Genomic DNA, 27,453 nt, shown 5'->3' with positions numbered 1-27,453 from the left:
TCATTAACAGGGGGGATTGAGTTCAAGAGTAGAGAGGTCATGTTGCAACTGTACAACTCTCTGATGAGACCACACCGAGAGTATTGTGTTCAATTCTGGTCACCTCATTATAGGAAGGATGTGGAAGCTATGGAGAGGGTGCCGAGGAGATTTACCAGGATGTTGCCTGGTTTGGAGAACAAATCATATGAAGCAAGGTTAGCAGAGCTGGGACTTTTCTCTTTAGAGTGTAGAAGAATGAGAGGGGACTTGATAGAGGTCTACAAGATTATGAGAGGCATAGATAGGGTGGATAGTCAGTACCTGTTTCCCAGGGCACCAATAGCAAACACCAGAGGGCATATGTGCAAAATTAAGGGGAGGGAAGTTTAGGGGAGACATCAGGGGTAAGTTTTTTACACAGAGGGTTGTGAGTGCCTGGAATGACTTGCCAGGGATGGTGGTGGAGGCTAAAACATTAGGGGTATTTAAGAGCCTCTTGGACAGGCATATGGATGAAAGAAAAATGGAGGGTTATGGGGTAGTGTGGGTTTAGTACTTTTTTTTAAGGATGATATGGGTCAGCACAACATGGAGGGCTGAAGGGCTTGTACTGTGCTGTAGTGTTCTATGGTTCAATGGTTCTATGGTTCTATGAACTTGCAAAATTCAAAGGTGGAGGATGTAACCCAGGTTAATTAAACCCAAAGATGTAACGTTAGAGAGCTCCACCTGTGGAACAATGAAAATGAGGTTTTCTGAATTTTTAAAAAAATCCATGCGAGAACGAGGTGTGGCAGGAAAGCGAGAGAAACACAGCAACTATTAGAAACTAAGATATAAAACTGTTAAAGTGGAATTTGAAGAGTGTATCTCTACTTTCTTGAAAACCTCAGGGTGAATCCCCTAGAGGAGAGACGATAGCGATAAAAGATCTATTGAAGCTGTGTCTACAACGAGCAGCAGTTGTAACGAGACAATATTGGCAAGGGACAAGATCTCGACCATGTAACTGGGAATTGGTTCTGGTAAATCACATCAAAGGATTTGGTGATTTAAAACTTTTATTGTTCCAAGTGTATAATTTGTGTGTGAAATACGTTCAGTGGTGATGTAACTGAGAAATGTTTTGAAATGACAATGTGATATTGAATTATTTTGAAATAAAAACTAGAATGTGCATAAACTCTTGTGGATTGTAATCCGAGCAAAACAATGTCGGAGGAACTCGGCAGGCCAGGCAGCATCTATGGACGTCGACTGTACTCTTGATGCTGCCTGGCCTTCTGAGTTCCTCCAGCATTTTGTGTGTGTGTTGCTTCGATTTCCAGCATCTGCAGATTATCTCCTGTTTGCAGATTGTCATCGGGCTGTATACAGGTCAGTTTTTTTGTTTGTGTTGTGAATTGACTTTCGTGGATGATCAACTATTTCATTCAATGAAATGAGGTGACAAACCAGCTTGGGAATGAAATGTTTCATGATGTAGAGGATTTAATACAGTTAGATGTAGAAGTTTATTTTCATTCGAAGGATCTGAATTTGAATTTTTGCAAGAACTTATTATTTTTGTAAAGCGTTTGAGAAGTTACTGAATGAGATTTACTTTGTTTACAAGTTATGATGTTGGAGAATTGTCGTGAAAGGAGTTAAGCTCTATAGATATATATTTTTCGAATTTGTAGACATACTGACTTGAACTGAAACTGAAGTTAACGATAATACTTAAGTATAGGAATTCAATTAGTTTTCTAATCAGGGATAAATAAAACAGAAAGAGTCTGTGAATCTTTAAATAGGGAATAACACTAGATCTAATTAGAGAAATTGGAGTAACAAAGGTTATTCTAATGCATACCACAGATTCTAACTAAATAGGAATTTGATTTTTATGGATATCTGAGATTTAGAACCTAAGCAATATGTTGGAATTTTGAATTATTCTTACGCATGTAAATATTTTGTTTTTATTATAAACAAAACTTACCTCTAGAAGTGTGTGTTTTCTATTCACTGCTTCCTTCTGATATTTAGAGCTTCAGATGGCCGACCAGCACCTAGTGTAGCACTATGTAATTTGATTTTTCTCATAAAGAGTGTAGTGACCAGTCATATGAGATAAGACAAGTACAAAATAGGTGTTACAATGGTCTTTCACAACACATAGTCAGTGAAAATAGACAACAGTTTGTTGCAAAATAGTATCAATCATTCCTGAAAATGAATGGAATAAGACATAATACATCTGCACTATACCATCTAGCTATGAATAGCTTGGAAGAAAGATTTGTCCAGAGTATAAAGAACACACTGCGAGCAAAGTCAGCAGAACACACTCCACTAAGTCAGAAGGTCACAAATTTCCTTTCTGTATATCATAATGCAACACACTTCACAATGAACAACTCAACATTTAAGCTGTGCCAGGGTCATCCCTTGTCCTCGTGTTTGGATATCCTCAAAACCAATCTCAGAAGGAGAATGCAGACAAACAGCTAGACAAATTGAGGGCTCTTCAGACAAGGAGGTTTGTTGTTTCACTTCTGGACAAGCAGTCTGGGAAAGGGACTACAGAGATGATCAAAAATGGGTACTTGTCAAGATTCAGGACAGAACTGGACCACTCTCCTACAAACTGCAGATAGTGTCTTGTGTTATCTAGAGAAAACACGTCCATCAGTTGAGGAGAGCAGTCAATTGTTAGAGAAGAAAGGTGTCCAGAGTTGTCAGAACCACTTCCTGCAGTCCCAGAGTCAACTCCTTCATCCACCACAGGGAAGGCCTCAAAGCCTGAGACTGTTTCATAGCCACAAGTCTCAACTGCCGAGCCCCCCACCCACCACGCCGCCTTGTCAGGAAAGATTTTGTCCCACAACAGTAAGAATCCTCCACAACAAGTAAATCTTTAGGCCTGAACGGGACAATTTAAATGTACTGTGGATGTGTATATATGGTAATTGTATTATATAGTATTTACTGTGTATATTAGATGAATAGAGAGCAATATGTTACATATTTGCATTGAGATGCACTCTGTATTGAGTTAGAGTTTATAGCTAAGCAGGGAGGAGTGTACTGTGTTCAATATTTCAGTACTATTTACATGACATTGTAAATATATTTAATTAAGCATTCTTTGTTTGCATAATTCATTAAGAATGAATGTAAGAAGTACGTAAATGTCATATCATTACGCCACCATGTCATATATGAGTGCCTTGCTCTTTTATAAAAAGGGGGGGGGGGCGAGCTAAGTAGACAATTTCATCCCAGCTACCGTGTTTTTCTTTCAATTAATATCCAGAGTCACAAAGCATAACACATTTTCTCCACAATCTCTCTCAGCACATGTCCACCACAAGGCTAGGAGCTTAGCCTCTTGCTCTACTCTCTTTGTACTTGTGACTGTCAGGTTAAGCACAGCTCCATCTAGTCTGCTCAGATTATGGCGATATCTTCCATGGAGGGTCATGCTCTTCCATTGGTCAACATTTTCTTCAATAGTGATGATGTCTTCATGTCTTCATTTTTCTGGGTTGTGGTCTCATTTCAGTTTAGTGGTGTGTACTTATTGGAATTACATATGCTTGTGAGGAGTGCTGATTCTTGTTTTCATTAATGAAAGTATATCCTTCAAAGTTTTATCTGACTTGTGTAGATTTTCAATGTCTGTTATTCCTCTTCCCCCTTCTGCCTGCTGTAGTCTTAACCTAAGCACATTTGAGTGTACATAATGTTTTCTGACATTTGTCAATTACTTACTTTTTTTTGGTAAATTTTCAAGATCGGTTTCAGACCAAGATATTATGCCAAAAGAATACATTAATACATTATTCTGAAAGAGTTAATTGCTTTTATATTTTTGCTGTTGAGCTCTGTTTAGAAGATTTTCTTAAGTCTTTAAGTAAATTCTGTCAAAAGTTTTTCTTTTATTACACTATGATCTATTTTGTTTGCTTGTTGATATCCCAGATACGTATGTGTATCATATTCACCAATCGGTTGTATGTATTCTGCTGCTCTGTTTTGTATTCTATTAGCTCTATTACACCTTCCATTTACCCAGTCCAGAGTTCATGTTTAAATCTTTAGAAACTAGTTCTACTATTTGAATTAATTGCTTTAGCCTAACCGATGAAGGAGCATATAATTTCAAACCATCCATATATAAAAGGTCTGTTAAGGTATAGCTTATATCATTGTTTATGATTTGATACCTAATTTTCATCCTATTCAGTAAATTAAAGAGCAGGCAGACAGAATAATAGTGAACTTACAGAGTCACCTTGGAGAATGGCTGTTTATTTTGATAACATGCGTGTTCTTTTTTGGCTGTTAATAGTATGATTACAATCTGCCAATGCTTCATCAGATGTTGCAAGAATTCCACGAGTACTGGTGTAGTGTGTGTTTATATATGTATGTATATACATCCTTTTAACCATGAGTGTGGGACAGAGTCAAAAGACTTTTGGTTGTCAATACAGCAACATTAAAGATTTCTGTTTTTCTGCCGGGCTTGATTTAGAATTACGGAATCTATTATCAGTTGTTTTTTACATCCTTTCATACCCTTACAGCATCCTTTCTGCTCCTCTGTAATTATATTGTGGTTATCTAAATGAGTGGTGATCCGTTACAAAATGCATGATGTTACAATTTTATATACAGTTTGTAAAGAAGTAATAGGACAATATTTTGATAGATCATTTGTGATGTCCCCTTTAGGTAAAAGATATATTTTACCTTCTGTCAAAAATTTAGGCACTTTTCAGGATTTTTAAGAAAATTGATATGCATCAATAGGTACAGACTTAAATTTTTATAAATTTAAAAATTAAATTTAAATTTTAAATACCAGTAATAAAGATTTTTTTTTTTCTCTCAGCTCAAGCTGGTAAAACCTGAGGTATGGGCATAGCCAAGCACACATATTTGTCAGTTGCTAGGAACTTTTTTATTTCTTGTCTTTCTTTCTGTACTTGTAAAGTTTGTTGTTGTCAATCCTGTTGGGTGTGATCTTTCATTGATTCTATTGTGGGTTTTTTTGTATTTACTGCGATTGCCTGCACGAAAAAGAATACATTTACTTTGAATCTAAAAATTATATAAAATATTATGTAAAACTTAGTAACAAATCTTTTCTTACACAATGTTAAATCTTGTCATCCTTGAAAATTGCTTTAAGGATCACAGTTAGCTTTTTCTGTAATCACTCTGTTTTGACTCCATATTACAAAAGCTTTGTTGTGGTAGAGAGGTTTGTGAGCCATAGAGTCATAGAGAAGTACAGCAGAGAGAAAGGCCCTTTGGCCCATCTAGTACATACCTACTCCCATCGACCTGCACCGGGACCATCGGCCGCCATACTTTACTGTTGGTTAGATTAAAGACCTTGTGAGAAAATGTCAGTAAATATATGGTAATAAATTAAATTGCAAGTAGTTCTGCTATAATGCTGGAATTTTGTCCAAACATACATACCTCATGTTACAGAAAGTCAGGTTATAGCAGAACAAAGCACAGATTCAAACCTATTTTCCCAAATGTGAATGCATCATAACCAATTCAGTCCCACATAGTGCAAATAGTGTTCCCGAATCCATCAATCACCTGAGAACCAACTTGCTTTATGAAAATGGACATTAGCTGAATGTCAAGGTGTGTTCTTGAAATGGGCACCCACAAGGAATTCCTGAGATCCTGAGAGCAATGATGTCAGGAGATTAGCTCCTGGTAAGATCAAGGGAGAGATTGCGGACAAGGAGTGATCCAAACAAGATCTCAGTAGCGGAGCTGGCAGAAGATGATGGCACATCACAACAGCAGTGAAAGCAGTGGAAGGCTGCAACAGGTAAGAGTGCCCAGTTGTCTTGCATTTCATGCCACTGGACCCTGACCCTCACTGGTGAAATAATATGTGGTGGCTGCTCATGCATCAGCCTCCCCATGTCATCAGCCGACCCAAAACAATGCACAATTGTTCCCCTTTAAGGGACAATGCCCTGAGGGGAACACCATTCTCAACTCAAGTGATCACACTCCAAGTCCAAATGTATAGAGTTAATATTTTAAGGTACTTGCATTCAAAAATAAGATTTTGTTCCATTTTCTTATTTGAAATTTTCTTGTAGGGACAGCCCTTCATTGGATTGATGAACAAAGGGGTGGTTAATGAGCAAAGAGGAGTCGCAATTTTTTAAATGTTTTCTGATCACAGCCAAGGCAGAACTGGGAGAGGATTATTGACCAGAATGAGTGCTCGATAAAATTAAATCAAGCAAATTGATCAAGGACAGTATAGACAAATCACACTTAATCAAATTGTCAGAAACATGGTTTCAAACAACATTCAGTAATGTTCTGCATTATAGGACTATCATTACACTTGAACAATAATATTTTAAGTGGAAAACTTGCAAGAATAAGTAAATGAAATAAAGAAGAGGTAAGTTGTCACATGGAATGGAGTTTAGCTTACAGGAGCTCCCCAAGGATCATACTTGACCATTGCTTTTCTGATAATATCTTTGTTCTACAAGATACACTTGGCGGTCACGTTATTGGTCTATGTTTGTGGTGTTCTGTTGCTGCAGCCCTTCCACTCAAGTTCAGCGTATTGTGCGTTCAGAGATGCTCTTCTGCACACAGCTGTGGTAGTGCGTGGTTGGAATTGATGTCACCTTCCTGCCAGCTTGAATGACTCTCCACCGACCTCTCTCTTTAACAAGGCATTTTCACCCACAGAACTGCCACTCACTGGATGTTTTTTTTTTGCCTCTCACACCATTTTCTGTAAACTCTAGAGATGGATATGCATGAAAATCCCAGGAGATCAGCAGTTTCTGACATACTCAAGCCACCCCATCTGGCACTAACAATCATTCCATGGTCAAAGTCACTTAGATCTGGATGGAATACCTGGCCATGTGCTCAGAGTCATGCAGGGCAGTCGGCCAGGGTCTTCACAGACATTTTCCATCTGTCCCTGGCCCAGGCAGTTGTCCCCACAAGTTTCAAGATTGCCACCATCGTGCCAGTGCCGAAGCATTCCACTGCCACGGGCCTGGATGACTTCCACCCAGTTGCACTCACACCCATCATTGCAAAGTGCTTTGAGAGACTGGTTCTATCACATCTGAAATCCTGTCTGCCCACTACCCTGGACCCCCATCAACTTGCCTTTCACACCAACAGGTCAACAGAGGACGCCATCTCCACGACACTTCACTCTGCCCTGACCCACCTGGACAGCCCCAACTCTTATGTCAGAATGCTGTTCATTGACTTCAGTTCAGCATTCATTACTGTGAAACCCTCCAAGCTGATCACCAAACTTTGCCAGCTTGGTATCAGCTCATCCCTCTGCACTTGGATCTTGGACTTTCTGACTAACAGACCCCAATCTGTTAAGTTAGACAACCTCTCCTCCTCCACTCTCACCCTGAACACCGGCGTGCCTCAAGGCTGTGTGCTGAGCCCTCTTCTGTACTCCCTTTTCACCTATGACTGCATTCCTGTACATGTTTCTAACTCCATAATCAAGTTCGCAGATGACACCACGGTGGTTGACCTGATCAGAGGGGATGATGAGACGGCCTACAGGGATGAGGTCTAGCATCTGGATGCATGGTGTGCCAACAACAGCCTGGCCCTTAACACCCAGAAGACCAAGGAGATCATTGTAGACTGCAGGCATGCTAGGAGCTACACTCATGTCTCCATCTACAACAACAGAGCTGTAGTGGAGCATGTATCAAGCTTCAAATTCCTTGGTGTCCACATTTTCGAGGATTTCACCTGGTCCCTGAACTCTTCCATCCTGATCAAAAAGGTGCAACAGCGCCTTTATTTCCTGCGGAGCATTAAGAAAGCTCACCTCTGTCCCAGGATACTGATGGACTTTTACTGCTGTACCGTTGACAGCATACTCACCATCTGCATCTCAGTGTGGTATGGCAATTGTCCCGTATCGGACCACAAAGCACTCCAGCATGTGGTGAAAACAGCCCAGCCAATTATCCGCACCCAATTGCCCACCATTGAGAACATGTACCATAAACGTTGCCTGGGCAGGGTGAGAAGCATTATCAAGGATGCATCTTACCCTAACCATGGACTTTTTACTCTCCTCCCATCCAGTAGGCGCTACAGGAGCCTCCGCTCCCACATCAGCAGGCACAGGAAGAGCTTCTTCCCTGAGGCTGTGACCCTGCTGAACCTCACATCACAGCACTAAGCAATATTGCACCCATATTGTACTGTCTCAGTACTTTTATATTTGTGTGGTGTAGCATTTACTTTTTATTTGCAGTTATTTTGCAAATAACACTATTCTTTACATTTCTGGTTAGATGCTAACTACATTTCATTTGGCTTTGTATCTGTACTCGGCACAATGACAATGAAGTTGAATCCAATCTAATCTAATCTAATCACATTTCTTCCAGAAGACTATAAGATATAGGAACAGAATTAGGCCATTTGGCCCATCGAGTCTGCTCCACTGATACAGTGCTTCTCTCGGCCCCAGTCTCCTGCTTTCTCTCTTTATCCCTACATGTCCTGACCAATCAAGAATCTATCAACCTCTGCCTTAAAATACATAAAGGCTTGGTCTCCATAGTGGCCTTTGGTAAGGAATTTTAAAGATACACTTGCGTATAAGGAGAAGGTGGGAGTGGAGGATGCTATCACGTATTTGCTGCACAAATCACTCTCTCACCTAGATGGGGTCAGTTGTGCTGTGAGGATTACATTCCTTGACTTCTCTAGTGCCTTTAACACCATCCAGCCCAAGATCTTAAGGCACAAACTAACGGAGATGGGAGTAGACTCTCACATGGTGGATTGGATAGTGGACTACTTGACACATAGACCTCAGTATGTGCGGTTGGGAGACTGTAGGTCTGACACGGTGGTCAGCAGCACAGGAGCACCGCAGGGAACCGTACTCTCTCCGGTCCTGTTCACCCTGTACACATCAGACTTCCAATATAACTCGGAGTCCTGCCATGTGCAGAAGTTCGCTGATGACACGGCCATAGTGGGGTGTGTCAGGAATGGACAGGAGGAGGAGTATAGGAAACTGATACAGGACTTTGTGATATGGTGCAACTCAAACTACCTGCGTCTCAATATCACCAAGACCAAGGAGATGGTGGTGGACTTTAGGAGATCTAGGCCTCATATGGAGCCAGTGATCATTAATGGAGAATGTGTGGAGCAGGTTAAGACCTACAAGTATCTGGGAGTACAGTTAGACGAGAAGCTAGACTGGACTGCCAACACAGATGCCTTGTGCAGGAAGGCACAGAGTCGACTGTACTTCCTTAGAAGGTTGGCGTCATTCAATGTCTGTAGTGAGATGCTGAAGATGTTCTATAGGTCAGTTGTGGAGAGTGCCCTCTTCTTTGTGGTGGCGTGTTGGGGAGGAAGCATTAAGAAGAGGGACGCCTCACGTCTTAATAAGCTGGTAAGGAAGGCGGGCTCTGTCGTGGGCAAAGTACTGGAGAGTTTAACATCGGTAGCTGAGCGAAGGGCGCTGAGTAGGCTACGGTCAATTATGGAAAACTCTGAACATCCTCTACATAGCACCATCCAGAGACAGAGAAGCAGTTTCAGCGGCAGGTTACTATTGATGCAATGCTCCTCAGACAGGATGAAGAGGTCAATACTCCCCAATGCCATTAGGCTTTACAATTCAACCGCCAGGACTTAAGAACTTTTAAAAATGCTATTATTAATGCTTTTTGAGATAGTGATTTAGATGCATATCATATTTTTTACTGAGTTAAGTATTGTATGTAATTAGTTTTGCTACAACAAGTGTATGGGACATTGGGAAAAAAAAGTTGAATTTCCCCATGGGGATGAATAAAGTATCTATCTATCTATCTATCTATCTATCTATCTATCTGGCTGAAGAAATTCCTCCTCATCTCCATTCTAAGAGGATGCCCTCTATTCTGAGGCAGTGTCCTCTGGTCTTAGATTCTCCCACCATGGAAAACATCCTCTCCATATCTGATAGGTTTCAATTGGGTCACCCCCAATTCCTTTGAATTCTAGTGAATACAGGCACAGAGCCATCATATGCTTTTCATACGATGAGCCAGTTAATCCTGGAATCAATTTTGTGAACCTCTTTTGAACCTTCTTCAGCTTCAATACATCTTTTTGAAGATTATGGGCCCAAAACTGCTCACAATACTCCAAGTGAGGCCTCCCCCATGGTTTATAAAGTTTCAACATTACATCCTTGCTTTTATGTTCTAGTCCTCTTAAAATGAACATTGTGCTAACTTTGCATTTGCCTTCCTCACCATAGACTCAACCTGCAAATTAACTTTTAGTGAATCTTGCACAAGGACTCCTAAGTCCTTTTGCATCAGTTTTTTTGTATTGTCTCTCTATTTGGAAAATAGCCCTTTCATTTCTCCTACCATTTTCATTTTCTTCGGCAGTTTAACGGGGGCACGACTGCACAAGCGCGTGTAAGTCGGACCGTGAGGCAGTGGGAGTATTTAAAGAGAACAGTTAAACGGAGCGGGGGACGGAGTAGTGGGAGACAGAGTAGGAAGGCTTTGTCTCGAGAGACTTCGGCGAACAGAGACGGAGGACGAGCTTCACTCCAAGTGAGGTAAGGCCGGGTAAGTTCCTTTAAAAGGAGAACGTTTCAAAAGTTGAGGCAAGTATTGGGTAGGTCATGGCAGCTGAGATCGGCCCCGTGGTTTGTTCATCCTGCAGCATGTGGGAAATCAGGGATATTTCCAGTGTCCTTGATGACTATGTGTGCAAGAAGTGTGTCCAGCTGCAGCTTCTGGCAGACCGCATTGAGCGTCTGGAGCTGCGATTCTGATTCTGATTCTGATTGGATTCATACTGGAGCATCCGCGATGCTGAGAAAGTCGTGAATAGCATGTTCAGTGAGTTGGCCACACCGCAGGTAAAGGCTACACAGGCAGAAAGGGAAGGAGTGGCCACTAGACAGCGTAGCAGTAGGCAAGTAGTTCAGGAGTCCTCTGAGGTCATCTCCCTCCTAAACAGATACACTGTTTTGGATACTGTTGGGGGAGATGTCTCATCAGGGGAAGGCAGCAGCAGCCGAGTTCATTGCACCATGGGTGGCTCTGCAGCACAGGAGGGAAGAAAAAGAAGTGGGAGAGCTATAGTGATAGGGGATTCGATTGTAAGGGGAATAGATAGGCGTTTCTGCGGCTGCAAAAGAGACTCCAGGATGGTATGTTGCCTCCCTGGTGCAAGGGTCAAGGATGTCTCTGAGCGGCTGCAAGACATTCTGGAGTGGGAGGGTGAACAGCCAATGGTCGTGGTGCACGTAGGTACCAACGATATAGGTAAAAAACGGGATGAGGTCCTACAAGGTGAATTTAGGGAGTTAGGAGATAAACTAAAAAGTAGGACCACAAAGGTAATAATCTCTGGATTACTACCAGTGCTACGTGCTAGTCAGAGTAGAAATATGAAGATATTTCAGATGAATACGTGGCTTGAAAAATGGTGCAAGGGGGAGGGATTCAAATTTCTGGGGCATTGGAACCAGTTCTGGGGGAGGTGGGACCAATATAAACAGGACTGTCTGCACCTGGGCTGGACTGGAACCAATGTCCTAGAGGGAGCGTTTGCTACTGCTGTTCAGGAGGACTTAAACTAAATCCTAAACTAAATTTAAACTAAACTAAATGAATTAAAACTTCATCAGGACCTGATGAAGGGTCTTGGCCCAAAACGTCAACATCGCTTCTCCCTATAGATGCTGCCTAGCATGCTGTGTTCTACCAGCATTTTGTGTGTGGTGGGGTAGCATTGCTGGTTAGAGAGGAGATTAACGCAATAGAAAGGAAGGGCATTAGCCTGGAGGATGTGGAATCGATATGGGTAGAGCTGCATAACACTAAGGGGCAGAAAACGCTGGTGAGAGTTGTGTACAGGCCACCTAACAGTAGTAGTGAGGTTGGGGATGGCATTAAACAGGAAATTAGAAATGCGTGCAATAAAGGAACAGTAGTTATAATGGGTGACTTCAATCTACATATAGATTGGGTGAACCAAATTGGTAAGGGTGCTGAGGAAGAGGATTTCTTGGAATGTATGAGGGATGGTTTCTGAACCAACACGTCGAGGAACCAACTAGAGAGCAGGTCATTCTAGACTGGGTATTGAGCAATGAGGAAGGGTCAGTCAGCAATCTTGTCGTGTGAGCCCCCTTGGGTAAGAGTGACCATAATATGGTGGAATTCTTCATTAAGATGAAGAGTGACATAGTTAATTCAGAAACAAAGGTTCTGAACTTAAAGAAGGGTAACTTTGAAGGTATGAGACGTGAATTAGCTAAGATAGGCTGGCAAATGATACTTAAAGGGTTGACGGTGGATATGCAATGGCAAGCATTTAAAGATCGCATGGATGAACTACAACAATTGTTCATCCCAGTTTGGCAAAAAAATAAACCAGGGAAGGTAGTGCACCCATGGCTGACAAGGGAAATTAGGGATAGTATCAAGTCCAAAGAAGAAACATACAAATTCGCCAGAAAAAGCGGCATACCTGAGGACTGGGAGAAATTCAGAGTCTGGCAGAGGAGGGCAAAGGGCTTAATTAGGAAAGGGAAAAAAGATCATGAGAGAAAGCTGGCAGGGAACATAAAAACCAACTGTAAAAGCTTTTATAGATATGTGAAAAGAAAAAGATTGGTCAAGACAAATGTAGGTCCCTTACAGTCAGAAACAGGTGAATTGATCATAGGGAACAAGGACATGGCAGACCAATTGAATAACTACTTTGGTTCTGTCTTCACTAAGGAGGATATAAATAATCTTCTGGAAATAGTAGAGGACTGAGGGTCTAGTGAGATGGAGGAACTGAGGGAAATACATGTTAGTAGGGAAGTGGTGTTAGGTCAATTGAAGGCAGATAAATCCCCAGGGCCAGATGGTCTGCATCCCAGAGTCCTTAAGGAAGTAGCCCAAGAAATAGTGGGTGCATTAGTGATAATTTTTCAAAACTCCTTAGATTCTGGATTAGTTCCTGAGGATTGGAGGGTGGCTAATGTAACCCCATTTTTTAAAAAAGGAGGGAGAGAAAAACCAGGGAATAATAGACCGGTTAGTCTGACATCGGTAGTGGGGAAAATGCTAGAGTCGGTTATCAAAGATTTGATAACAGCACTCTTGGAAAGAGGTGAAATCATTGGACAAAGTCAGCATGGATTTGTGAAAGGAAAATCTTGTCTGACGAATCTTATAGAATTTTTTGAAGATGTAACTAGTAGAGTGGATAGGGGACAGTCAGTGGATGTGGTATATTTGGATTTTCAAAAGGCTTTTGACAAGGTCCCACACAGGAGATTAGTCTGCAAATTTAAAGCACACGGTATTGGGGGTATGGTATTGATGTAGATAGAGAATTGGTTGGCAGACAGGAAGCAAAGAGTGGGAGTAAACGGGACCTTTTCAGAATGGCAGGCAGTGACTAGTGGGGTACCGCAAGGCTCAGTGCTGGGACCCCAGTTGTTTACAATATATATTAATGATTTAGACGAGGGAATTAAATGCAGCATCTCCAAGTTTGCGGTTGAAACGAAGTGGGGCGGTGGTGTTAGCTGTGAGGAGCATGCTAAGAGGATGCAGGGTGACTTGGATAGGTTAGGTGAGTGGGCAAATTCATGGCAGATGCAATTTAATGTGGATAAATGTGAGGTTATCCACTTTGGTTGCAAGATCAGGAAAACAGATTATTATCTGAAAGGTGGCCGATTAGGAAAAGGGGAGGTGCAACGAGACCTGGGTATCATTGTACACCAGTCATTGAAGATGGGCATGCAGGTACAGCAGGCGGTGAAAAAGGCAAATAGGATGTTGGCATTCATAGCAAAAGGATTTGAGTACAGGAGCAGGTAGGTTCTACTGCAGTTGTAAAAGGCCTTGGTGAGACTGCACCTAGAGTATTTTGTGCAGTTTTGGTCCCCTAATCTGAGGAAAGACATTCTTGCCATAGAGGGAGTACAAAGAAGGTTCACTAGATTGATTCCTGGGATGGCAGGACTTTCATATGAAGAAAGACTGGATCGACCAGGCTTATACTCACTGGAATTTAGAAGATTGAGGGGGAATCTTATTGAAACGTATAAAATTCTAAAGGGATTGGACAGGCTAGATGCAGGATGTTTCCGATGTTGGGGAAGTTCAAAACGAGGGGTCACAGTTTAAGGATAAAGGGGAAGTCTTTTAGGACCGAGATGAGGAAAAACTTCTTCACACAGAGAGTGGTGAATTTGTGGAATTTTCTGCCACAGGAAACAGTTGAGACCGGTTCATTGGCTATATTTAAGAGGAAGTTAGATATGGCCCTTGTGGCTAAAGGGATCAGGGGTAAGGAGAGAAAGCAGGTACAGGGTTCTGAGTTGGATGATCAGCCATGATCATACTGAATGGCGGTGCAGGCTCAAAGGGCCGAATGGCCTACTCCTGCACCTATTTTCTATGTTTCTATATTTCTACCAAAGTGCATGACCATACACTTCTCAACACTACATTCCATCTGCCATTTCTTTGCCCATTCTCATCTGTCTTAAATCCCTCTGTAGCCTCTCTACTTCCTCAACACTACCTGTCCCTCCACAGCTATCTTCATGTCGTCTGCAAACTTTGCAACAAAGCCATCAATTCCATCATCCAAATCATTGATATGTAACATAAAAAGAATTGGTGTCAACACAGATCCCTGTGGAGCACCACTAGTCACCAGTAGCCAGTAGGCTCCTTTTATTCCTATTCTTTGCTTCCTGCCAGTCAACCACTCTTCCTTGTAATATTATGGGCTTGTAGCTTGTTAAGCGGCCTCATGGCTGGCACCTTATTCAAGACCTTCTGAAAATCCAAATGTGCAACATCAACCGATTCTCCTCTGTCTATCCTGCTTGCTGCTATTTCAAAGTATTCCAAAAAGATTTATCAGGCATGATTTTTCCCTTGAGAAAATGGTGCTGACTACAACATACTTTTCCCCATTTCGTTGTTTGGTCTGAACAGCAAGCAAGCTTGACCATGTCTGCATGCTTTAATGCATTGAATTGCTGCCACGTGATTGGCTGTTTAGATATTTGCATTATCAAGCAAGTGTAATGCTAAAGTGGCAACTGAGTCTACATTTTGCAAATCTCCAAATGATGTAAGATGTGAAAATGTAGGGAACTGCAAGAGCATTGGCAGAGTATACTGATATGCACATGATATTTGACATAGAAGAATAGGAAGTGTTTCACTTCAGTAAAACAAATGAAGAGGGACAAAAGAAACTTGACAGTACATTTTTAAAACAGTACAGGAACAGGGAGATAATCGGTATGTCACCTGGACTGGATAGACTATACCCCAGGATTCTGAAAAAGCAAGCTGAAGAGATTGTGGAGATATTAGCAATGATCTTTCAAGAAGCAATAGGTTCTGGCATGGTTCCAGAGGGTAAGAAAATTGCAATAGTAATTCCACTCTTCAAGAAGGAGTGAAGGCAGACAAAAGGACATTATAGGCCAATTAGCCTGATGTCAGTGGTGGGAAGATGTTTGAGTTGATTGGTAAGGATGAGGCTTCAGGATATTTGGAGTAACGCAATAAAATAGGCCAAAGTCAGCATGGTTTCCTTGAAGAAAAATGTTGCCTGACAAATATGTTGGAATTCTTTGAGGATATAATGAACAGAATAGACAAAGGAGAATTGGTGGATGTTGTGTACTTGTATTTTTAGAAGGCTTTTGACAAGATGCCACTCATGAGGCTGTTTAGCATGATAAGAGCCCATGGTATTACAGGAAAGATGTATGGATAGAGCATTGGCTGACTGGCAGGAGGCAAAGAATAGGAATGGAGGGAGCCTTTTCTGACTGGCTGCTGAAGACAACTGGTAATCTGCAGGAGTTGGTGTTGGGACTCTTCTTTTTACGTTGTATGTCAATGATTTGGATAACAGAAATTCTGGCCTTGTGGCCAAGTTTGCAGAAAATGCAAATATAGGTGGAGGGTCTGGTCTTGTGGATGCAGAAGGACTTGGACAGATTAGTAGAATGGGCAAAGTGTATATAATGGCAACATGAGTGAATCTGCAGATGCTGGAAATAAATAAAAAACACAAAATGCTGGCAGAACTCAGCAGGCCAGACAACATCTATGGGAGGAGGTAGTGACGGCGTTTCGGGCCAAAACCCTTCATCAGGAGTCCTGATGAAGTCCTGGTGAGTCCTTATGACTCCCGATGAAGGGTTTCGGCCCGAAACGTTGTCACTACCTCCTCCCATAGATGCTGTCTGGCCTGCTGAGTTCTGCCAGCATTTTGTGTTTTTTAAAGTGTATATAATGTTGAGAGGTGTATGGTCATGCAGTTTGCAGAAAGAATAAAAGTATAGACTATTTTCTAACAGGGAGAAAATCCAAAAATCCAAGGTTCAAAGGGACTTGGGGGGGTCCTTGTGCAGAAGTCCCTAAAGGTTAACTTGCAGGTTGAGTCAGTGGTGAGGAAGGCAAATGCAGTATTACCCATCATTTCAAGATGACTATAATATAAAAACAAGGAAGAAATGTTGAGGATTTAAGGAACTAGTGAGGCCTCACTTGGAGTATTATGAGCAGTGTTAGGCACCTTACCTAGGAAACAATGAGCTGCCATTGGTGAAGATCCAAAGAAGGTTCACAAAAGTGATTCCATTAATGAAAGGTTTTGACATCTCTGGGCCTGTAATCGCTGGATTTAGAATAAAGGGCCATCTCATTGAAACCTATTGAATTTTAAAAGGCTTAGATAGAGTGGATGTGGAAAGGATGTTTCCAGTGTTTCTTGTAGTGGGGAGTCCAGGTCCTGAGAGTACAACTTTAGAATAGAAGGATGTTCTCTTAGAATAGAGAAGAGAAGGAATTTTTTTTGGCCAGATCTTGGTGTATCTGTGGAATTTGTTGCCACAGGTGACTGTGGAGGCCAAGTCATTACATGTATTTAAAAAGTGAAGGTTGATAAGATCTCAATGAGTCAGGGCATGAGAGGTTACTGGGAGAAAGCAGTAGAATGGGGTTCAGAGAGAAAAAGATCAGCCATGATCAAATGGCAGAATAAACTCGATGGGCTGAATGGCCTAATTCTGCTCCCATGTCTTGTGGTCAAGAACTACCAAATATAACCTAAAGGAGTTCTTAGCATGCTGAGTTCCTTCAGATTGCTCATTGCTCCTGATTCCAGCATTTGCATTTTCTTGTGTATCCATGACATGAGAAAAACCTTTAACCGAGTAGAACAATTAGAATCTGGATCGTGTTGCTGAAGACAGTTGAGATGATTTCAATCTTGGCTTTGAAAAGGGAAGTGTCACAGTGTCATAGAACATTACAGCACAGAAACAAGCCCTTTGGCCCATCTAGTCTGTGCCAGACTATTATTCTGCCTAATCCTATTGACCTGCACCTAGACCATATTCCTCCATATACATCCTCTCAACCATATACCTATCCAAATATATCTTAACTGTTGAAATTGAACTAGTATCCACCACTTCTGTTGGCAGCTCATTCCACACTCTCACCACCCTCTGAGTGAGGATGTTCCCCTTAAATATTTCACCTTTTTCTCTTAAACATGATCTACAATTCTAGTCTCACACGTGTTCTGTGAAAAAGGTCTGCTTGCATTTACCCTATCTATACCCCTCATAATTTTGTATACCGCTAACAAATCTCCCCTCAATCTTTTATACTCCAGTGAATAAAGTCCTAAGCTATTCAACCTTTCCCTGTAACTCAGGTCCTCAAGTCCAAACAAATTCCTTGTGAAATTTCAATCTTACTGATATTTTTCCTGTCGCGAGGTGACCAAACTGCACACAATACTCCAAAATTGGGCATTACCAACATCTTACATTAATGGATGAGTATCTGAAAGAAAAGATATTGCAGGGTTGTTGATCTGAGAAGCACTGCTTTTGTATTGAGTCTACATGGACCAAATGTGCTTTGTCCTTTTTGTCTCTGATCCTGTGTCATTCAGTGGCTAATGCTAGTTGGCTCTGGATGTGAGGCTATTCTCCAACTCTCTCACATATATGGCAAACAGCATCTGAGATATGTTCTTCCAGATGATCTCCTGCACTTCAAGTGAAACAATTACAGAGACCAGGATTAAATCCCCAGAGCTTAGAATGTTAAAGGAAAGCTACTTACATTTGACTTGCATTTTCAAGCTATCTTAGGGAATTGAGAGAGTCGATCAGCTGCTTGAACAGAGCAGAAGGTGATGTAAAAATTGGAGAAATATTTTCCAGTGATGTTAAATGAATACTTCTACATACAGAGGTGGCTGATAGTTGGAACTCCCTCTTCTAATCGACAATTCTAATTAACGAAAGTCGGCATAAAATGTAAATGTATGTAGTTTCCTCACTGTTCAGCATTTTGCTCCATCGAACTGCATGCTCTGAGTTTGTCCACGTTATCTACCACATGAGTTCAGCCACACCATATTGCTTGTTGTCTATATTCCATCTTCCCATCGCGTCCCGATGCTGTGTGTGATGTCATACATACTCACATTGTGAGAGTCCAGGCTCAACACCATAATGCATTCATTGCAATATCGAGAGATTTCAACCGTGTTTCTCTCTTGACAACCCCACCCACCTTCGATTAGTTTGTTGGTATCATACAAGAGAAAATAAAACATCGGACCTCTTGTACGCAAATGTTAAAGATACATACAGCTCCACAGCTCTCCCTCAGTTGGAAGATCAGATCACAACCTAGTTCACTTCATGCCCTTGTAGAAGCCCAAAGTACAGCTACAGCTAGCTACCACCAAGATAGTAAATAAATGGTCTCCAGTGGCCATCGAGGCCTTGAAAAACTTGTTTGAGGTTACTAACTGGAATGGCTGTGTGAATGATATGGGGAGAACGTTAATGGACTTACTGATTGCATCACTGGCTACATCAACTTCAGTGTGGATTGTTCGCTGCTTCCTTAACAACAAACCATGGGTAGCCAGTGATCTAAAGGCTCTTCTCAACCACAAAGAGAGCTTTTAGATTAGGAGACAAATATAATTTAAACATGTGCAGAGGGAGCTAAAGGAGGAGATCAACGTGGTTAAAAAGGAACACAGGAGAGAGCTGGAGAACAAACTAGGGAAGAACAACACATGGAAGGTATGGAGAGGCATGAAGAACATCAGTGGCTTCAATCAGCCGAGCTATAGAGCCTTGGAATGTAGCCGTGAATGGACTAATTCTTAAACCAATTCTTCTATAGGTACGACAATTGCTCTCCTGTTCACACCCCCACCTAAGTACACCAGCCCAGGTGCTGAGGCATCCAATGTTCCCTCAGCACCAATGGCTCCCCTCCTCCCTACCACTCCTCCAGTTCAATACGTGGATAAACAATATGGCCTACCATTGTCTACACCCCCTGCTTCTCTTGCACCTACCATCCACACCTCCACATACCAACTGCTATCATCCTGATCTTCACCTTCTCCCAGCCATCACCTTTCACCAACTGCTCAGTCATGGACTCACCTTCACTAGCAAGGAGGTGAGAAGGACTGTGACATGGCAAAGCATTGGGACCAGATGGTGTGAATCCCAAGGTCCTAAAGGAGTGTTCTGAGCAGCTGTGCGGAGTTCTCCAGCGCACTTCACTCTGAGTCTCAGCCTGGGAAGGGTCTCGATTATGTGGAAAACACCAGGTGTGGTCCCAGTACCCAAGAAGGGCCGACCAAAAGTCTTGACTGACAATTGTGCGGTGACTCTGATCTCACACATCATGAAGACCCCACAGAGGCTGGTCCTGGCTCACATCCGACCGGCTGGTCAGATCAGTCCTCGATCCCCTGCAGTTTGCTACTAGGAGCAAATTGGAGTCAACGATGCTGTCATCTACCTGCTAAACCAAACTTACTCCCATCTGGATAAGCAGTGCAGCACTGTGAGGATCATGTTTTTTTTATTTCTCAAGGGCCTTCAATGCCATGCAGCCCTCAGTACTGGGGGAGAACCTCTGTTTAGTGCAGGTTGGCCTAGATAACGAATATCTGACTGGCAGACAACAGATTGTATGGCTTCAGCACTGTGCCAGACATGGCTTGAAGAAGCACTGGGGCCCACAGGAGACTGTATTGGCTCTTTTCCTATTTATCTTGTGTAGCTTGGAATTTAGATGCAACACTGAGTCATCCTCTGTAGAAATTCTCCGATGACTCAGCAATAGTTAGGTGCTAAAAGGGAGGATTGGAGGATGAATACACGGCCCTGGTGGAGGACTTAGTCAAATAGTACAAGTTGAATCATCCACAGCTCAACATCAGTAAGACAAAGGAGATGGTGATGGACTTTAGGAAGACCAAGCCAATGCTCCCTGTTACTATTGATGGTGAGGACCTACAAATACCTTGGGGTACACCTGGATGACAGACTTGAGTGAAGCACCAACACAGAGGCTGTGTATAAGAAGGGCCAGAATCACCTCTAATTCCTGAGGAGATTGACGTCCTTTGGAGTATGCAGGCCTCTTCTTCATATATTCTACCATTCTGTTGTTGCAACACAATCTTCTGTGCTGGGGCAAAAGCATTAACATGGCTGATGCCAACAGGCTTAATAAACTGATTGGAAAGGCTGGCTTTGTCAAACTGTACACACTGGAGGCTGTGGTAGAACAAAGGATCCTACGGGAAATCCTGGCAATTCTGAACCGTGTTTCTTACCCACTGCATGCCACCTTGGCTGAACAGTGGAGCAATTTTAGTAATAGACTAAGACAACTGTGCTGCTCCAAAGGGCACCATATGAGGTCATTCTTACCCTTGGCCATTTGGCTCTATAATGAGCTGGGGAAGTGATGACTCCCTCCTGTCAGACTAACCTCTGTTTACCAGAGCTCAGTTTGGCAGGATGTCGTAAACAGAGCTATTGCGGACACCCTGTGCAGTATTATGCAATACTACCATCACTACATAACTGCACCCGTTACTGTATAACATTACGGTAATTCTTGTACTACCATCTTGTCAGTGTGAACCTGGAAATCTTGTAGTATTTGACTTGTAATTTTTGTACATTTTATTTTAAGTTAACTTTTTAAATTCTTTCTTACTTCACTTCTAATATTTGTATATCTGTGACACTAATTTCTTTGGTCAATAAATTATCTATCGATATTTTCCCATGATCAGTGATGATCCATGATGGAACAGTGTTGAGAGGTTAGCTACTTTGGAGGGGGGGGGGGGGAGGGGTGGAAGAATCCTGATGAAGTGTCTCGGCCTGAAAATTTGACTGTTTGCTTTTCTCTATGGATGCTGGTGACTTGATGAACTCCTGTAGTGTTCCGTGTTTGTTGCCCCTGTGCCTTCCCTTTCCTATTCACTTGTGCAGGTTTATGTTTCTGATTTCTTTTCTGGAAATGTAAGAATGGGCAATGGGGGATTAATGAAAAATTCTTTATTCCTAAACCAATTACTATTAAAGCAAAAGAATAACTGAGAAAGAGGATGCTGGATTAGGTAAATTCAATGGCATTTAATGAGCTCTAGAAATGTAAATTAAGATAATGAAAGGAGGATTCGTTTCTGAGAGAAAAACAAAGCATTGTTCATTCTTATACAATTGTGAAACAGCTGGAGTCATTGAATGGAAGTAGACCCTTCCGCCTGACTTATCCATGCCAACCGAGTTGTCCACTAGAGCAAGTCCCATTTCCTCTTGTTTAACCTCTATCCATGTACCTGCCCACACGCCTTTTAAATTTTGTTGTGACAACCTGAATAATCGAAACCCCCATGATTATAGTTGTGTATTTAATGATAAAAGATGTACAGTAGATTGGCAACAGCTTTTAACTTCCATTAAAGGTATTCCATTAACATGAGTCACTGGATCAAACATTCTGTAGGCATTAATTCAGATTAACCCATTCTAATGCAATGGATCATTAATGGTTAATCATTGAAGTTGAAACCAGACGGAATTTGTGGGCAGAATGCAATTTATCTAATATTATGGGTTAGTACCAATACAAGTCAATCTGCACACTGTGGCAGTTGCAATTCACTTCACTGACCCCAAGTCGTTATCAATTTGCATATCATTTACAGACTGTGTCTGTATCAGCTTGGACCATAGTCAGAGCAGTCCAAGCTGATCAATTAACTGAAGTAGAGAAGGATATCCAAATGTATTATCCAAGTACATATATGTCAGCATAAACTACCCTGAGATTCATTTTCTTGTGAGCATTCACAATAGATATAAAGAAGCAATAGAATAAATGAAAAACTACACACAAAAGACAAACAACCAATGTTGAAAAGAAGATAAATTGTGCAAATATATAAAAAAGTAATAAAATTGAGAACTTGAGTTGTGGAGTGCGCCAAATTGTGTAATCAGTTCAGTATTGAGGTGTGTGAGCCTGACGGTGTGGGACCTCAGCCCCACACTATTTACTGAAGGTTGTAAATCCCTTCTCTCCTGTCAGGGAAGACATAAAAGCAGACAATGTTCTCCATATCCCCATCACGGAACATCATTAAAATCTATAGAGAACATTTCAAAACAATGGCTGAGCTTTTCCCAGTGGAAGAGTATTCAGGAACACATAGAAAGTTGCTCATTAAATATCAGAGCCACATTAGCTGTTCCTTTTACAATCATCCTGGTTCACTTTGACATAGAATACCAACCTGTCATAAGCTTGAAGTAAACTTTCACCTCACATTATTTCCCATTTCAGAAAAATGTCATTTTGAAAAAATAAATAATTTCACAAATCATTAAGAAAGAAATCACTGTTGATAAACTGGAAAATGATGACCACATGAATCCTGAACTCATTGACCCGTCTTTCAAATGTACAGATGGTATCTAGAAGTTTATTGGAGAACTGCTGAAAGAAACAACTGACCTCATAACAGTTTTGTTCATAATTCCTTATTTATAAATAATGTTGGATGATGCAGAATATTAACAGTGTAATTAATTGAAGTATTTGGAATGAATCCAATTTCAAAATATAGTTTGTAATCATGCCAGTTGACCTCATGTTGAAAGATGGGGTTATTACCATTAATTAACTGGACTTTCCAGCTGTCATTATACTTTACAACTTTGCCCTTGAAAACTGACTACAAGGACAATGCTGGATTTACAGTTCCTTAAATGGAATTTGTGTGATGCCTTTAGGGATTAACGAAATGGCAAGTGTCATGCTTTGTTCAGATGCATAATCTTTAAAGTGGAGAGACAATTGTAAAATTCTTTACACAAGAGGCTGGTTGTTGTAATTCATGAAGTTAGTCAAAAAGAAGGTGGTTAGAAATTTAATATATGGTCCCCAGATAAGGAAGTTAACAGAAATTTATCCTTTGTCAATGTGTGATCTACACACAAGAAACAGTGATGCTAGAAAGTTTGTGAAACCTGTAGAATCCTCTCTATTTCTACATAAATATGACCTAAAATGTAATCAAATTTTCATACAAGTCCTAAATTTAGATAGAAAACCCAGTTAAATAACACACAAAAATTATACTTGTTCATTTATTGAGATAAATGATCCAATATTACATATTTTGTGGAAAAAGTATGTGAACCTTTGCTTTCAGTTACAGTTGTGGCCCCCTTGTACAGCAATGACTTCAAATGAATGTTTCTGATAACTGTTGATCAATCCTGCATATTGGCTTGAGAGGAATCTGAGGCCATTTCTCCTTACAAAACTGCTTCAACCCTGGGATGCTGGTGGGGTTCCTTGCACAAACTAGTTGCTTCAGGTCCTTCAACAACATTTTCTATAGGATTAAGGTCAAGACTTTGATTCGGCCATTCCTAAACACAAATTTTCCTCTCTTTTTTAAGACATTCTGTTGTTGATTTACTCTTGTCTTTTGGATAATTGTATTGTTGCATCATCCAACTTCTATTAAGCTTCAGGTATGGATTGCTACCTTGACATTCTCCTGTAAAATGTTGTGATACAATTTTGAATTCATTGTCCCTTCAACAATTATAAGCTGTCCAGTCCCTGAGGCAGCAAAGCAGCCCCAAACCATGATGCTCAGTTGGGGTGAGGTGTGGGTGTGTAGTGCCCTTTTTCCTTCAAACATAGCAATGTGAGTTTCTGCCAAAAAGTCAACTTCTCTCTCATCTGTCCATAGATTATTGTCCCAGACGTATTTGTAGAACATCCAGGTGGTCTTTTGCAAACATGAGACGTGCAGTAATGTTTGTATTTTTTTGGAGAGCAGTGGTTTCCTCCATGGTGCCTTTCCATGAACTCCATCATTGTTCAGTGTTCTTCTTATAGTGGACACATGAACAGAGACTTGAGAAAGTGATGGAGAGTTCTGCAGGTCTTTTGTTGTTACCATAAGCCCATAAGACATAGAAGCAGAATTAGGCCATTCAGCCCATTGAGTCTGCTTCACTATTCCATCATGGCTGATCCTGGATCCCACTCAACCTCATACACCTGCCTTCTCGCCATAACCGCTGATGTCCTGAACAATCAGGAAACTATCAATTTTCGCCCTAAATATACCCACGGATTTGGCCTCCACAGCTGTCTGTGGCAGAATATTGCACAGATTCACTACTCTTTGCCTAAAAGCAATTCCTCCTTAGCTCAGTTCTACAGGGTCACCCCTCAATTTTGAGTTTGTGCCCTCTAGTTCTGGACACCCCATCCTCTCCAATATTCAGGAGAGGATAGATGCTGCCTCCAGGATAGATGCTGCCTGGCCTGCTGTGTTCCACCAGCATTTTGTATGTGTTGCTTGAATTTCGAGCATCTGCAGATTTCCTTGAGTTTGTCTCTCCAATATTCAGTAGGTTTCAATATTCGGTAGGTTTCAATGTTATCTCCCCACATTCTTCTAAATTCCAGTGATAATAGGCCCAAAGCTGCCAAACACTCCTCGTGTGCTAACCCCATCATTCCCCGAATCATCCTCGTGAACCTCCTCTGTACTCTCTCCAATGAATACACATCCTTTGAGAAATAGGGCCCAGAACTGCTGACAATACTCCCAAGTGCAGCCTGACTAGTGTCTTATGAAGTCTCAGCTTTATCTCCTTGTTTTTCTGTTGCATTACCCTTGAAATGGCCAATATTGCATTTGCCTTCTTTACCACAGACTCAACCTGTAAATTAACATTCTGGGAGTGTTGCACAAGAACTCCTAAATCCCTTTGCACTTCTGATGTATGAATTTTCTCTCCATTTTGATAAGTCTGCACTATTGTTCCTTTTACCAAAATGCATTATCATACATTTCCCATCACTCTTCCATCTGCAACATTTTTGCCCATTCTTCCAATTCGTCTAAGTCCTTTGCAATTGCAATGCTTCCTCAGCACTACCTACTCCTCCACCTATTTTCGTATCTGCAAACTTTGTCATAAAGCCATCAATTCCATTATCTAAATCATTGACAGACAATGTGAAAAGTAGTGGTCCCAGTACTGATTCCCCAGGAATGTCATAGGCAGCCAACAAGAAAAGGCCCCCTTTATTCCTGCTGCCGCCTCCTGCCTGTCAGCCATTCCTCTGTCCACGCCAGTATCTTTCCTGTAATGCCATAGGATTTTATCTCCTTAAACAGCCTCAAGTGTGGCACCTTATCAAATGCCTTCTGAAAATCCAAGTAACTGACATCTACTGCCTCTCCTTTGTCCACCCTGCTTGCTACTTCCTCGAAGAACTCTAGCAGATTTGTCAAGCAAGATTTCCCTTTACTTTATCATTGTTCTCCAAGTATCCCGAAACCTTATCCTTACTCCAAAATTTTCCCAACCACTGAGGTTAGTCTGATTAGCTTATGACTTTCTGTTTTTTGCCTTCCTCCCTTCTTACAGAGTGGAGTAACACTCGGGTTCTTCATTAACCTCCTTCAGCATTGCACACTTTGCTCTTGTTATGATCTCTGCGGGATGCCCACTCCTAGGGAGAGTAGCAGTAGTACTGAGTTTCCTCCATTTGTAGACAATTTCTCTTACTGTGGACTGATGAACACTTTAGAAATGCTTTTGTAGCCCTTTCCAGCTTCATGTATCTCTACATATCTTTCTCTAAGGTCCTCTGAAAGGTGTTTTGATCGAGGCACAGTGCAATTAAATGGATCTTCCTTGAGAAGAGAGGGTTCTGTCAGTATCCTGACAATTGTGTGTCTTTCTTATAGGACAGGGCACCTCAATAACCCACACCTCCGATCTCATCTCGTTGACTGGAACACCTGACTCCAAATAGCTTTTCTAGAAAGCATTGTCCCAGAAGTTCATATACTTTCCCAACAAATACATGTAATATTGGATCATTTTTCTCAAAACTCAATGAACAAGTATAATGTGTTATTTATTTAATTGAGTTATCTTTACCTAGTTTTAGGACTTTCATGAAGATTGATCACATTTTAGGTCATATTTGTGATTAAATAGAAAAAATTCAACAGGGTTTACAAATTTCTAACACCACTGTAATAACATGTGCACATTATCATCTGCTTCTCAAATTTGGTTCTAAAGGAAACGAAAGAATCAAATTCCAGAAATGGGTTACAACACTCAGTGGCTACTTATTAGGTACACACGCTCATTATTACAAATATCTAATCAGCCAATCATGTGGTGTCAACTAAATGCATTAAAACATGTAGACATGTTCAAGAGGTTCAGTTGTTGTTCCGACCAAACATTAAAATGGGGAAGTAATATGATCGAAGTGACTTTGACTGTGGAATGATTGTTAGTGCCAGACAGCATGGTTTGGGTATCTCAGAAATTGCTGATCTCCAGGGATTTTCATGCACAACTGTCTCTGGAATTTACAGACAGTAGTGTAAAGAAACAAAAAAAAACATCAAATGAGCAGCCATTCTGTAGGCATAAATGGCTTTTTAATGAGAGAGGTCAGAGGAGATGGCCAGATTGGTTCATGCTGACAGGAAGGTGACAGTAACTCAAATAACCGCACGTTACAACAGTGGGGCGCAGAAGAGCATCTCTGAACACAAGGCAATCAAGCATTGAAGTGGAAGGGTTACAGCAGCAGAAGACTATGAATGTACACTCAGAGGTCACTTCATCAGTTTCAGAAAGTACCTAATAAAGAGGCTGCTAAGTGTATATATGCTTAACAACTGCAGCCAAAGATAATGATCTGTTCTGACTGTGAATCTTTAGCCAAGGTGTCTACAGTTGACATTTACGAAAATAGTCAAAATATGAATGTTTGAACAAGTTTTTGTTAACCACCACTGATTTATGGAAAATATCCGCTCATTCCTGTGGAAAAAGCATTAAGTATTTTGGTCTATTGCTTTACATCTTGCATGAAATTTTATACTAAAGCAAACAAATGAGTTCATCAGAAGAATATTTGATGATGTCAAAGCAAGGTGTGTAAGTTTTGCATGGATCATTTAGGA

The 27,453-nt window shown here is 41.2% G+C and overlaps 1 protein-coding gene across 2 annotated transcripts in view; it reads right to left on the bottom strand.

Moving 5' to 3' along the window:
* LOC140714284 (contactin-associated protein-like 5) overlaps positions 1-27,453 on the bottom strand; it is a 1,700,882-nt gene that overhangs the window by 677,226 nt on the left and 996,203 nt on the right. The window contains exon 14 of one of the 2 annotated variants that reach the window (XM_073025370.1): positions 5,309-5,353. The exons of the other annotated variant lie outside the window; for it this stretch is intronic. Coding sequence (XP_072881471.1) covers positions 5,309-5,353 — 45 coding nt within the window. The remainder of the gene's footprint in view (positions 1-5,308; positions 5,354-27,453) is intronic. 2 annotated transcript variants of the gene reach the window in all.

Source organism: Hemitrygon akajei, chromosome 2, assembly GCF_048418815.1.
Source record: "Hemitrygon akajei chromosome 2, sHemAka1.3, whole genome shotgun sequence".
Classification (NCBI taxonomy): domain Eukaryota; kingdom Metazoa; phylum Chordata; class Chondrichthyes; order Myliobatiformes; family Dasyatidae; genus Hemitrygon; species Hemitrygon akajei.
Note: the sequence above shows the minus strand (reverse complement) of the source record. Positions and strands in the feature narration are given on the sequence as shown.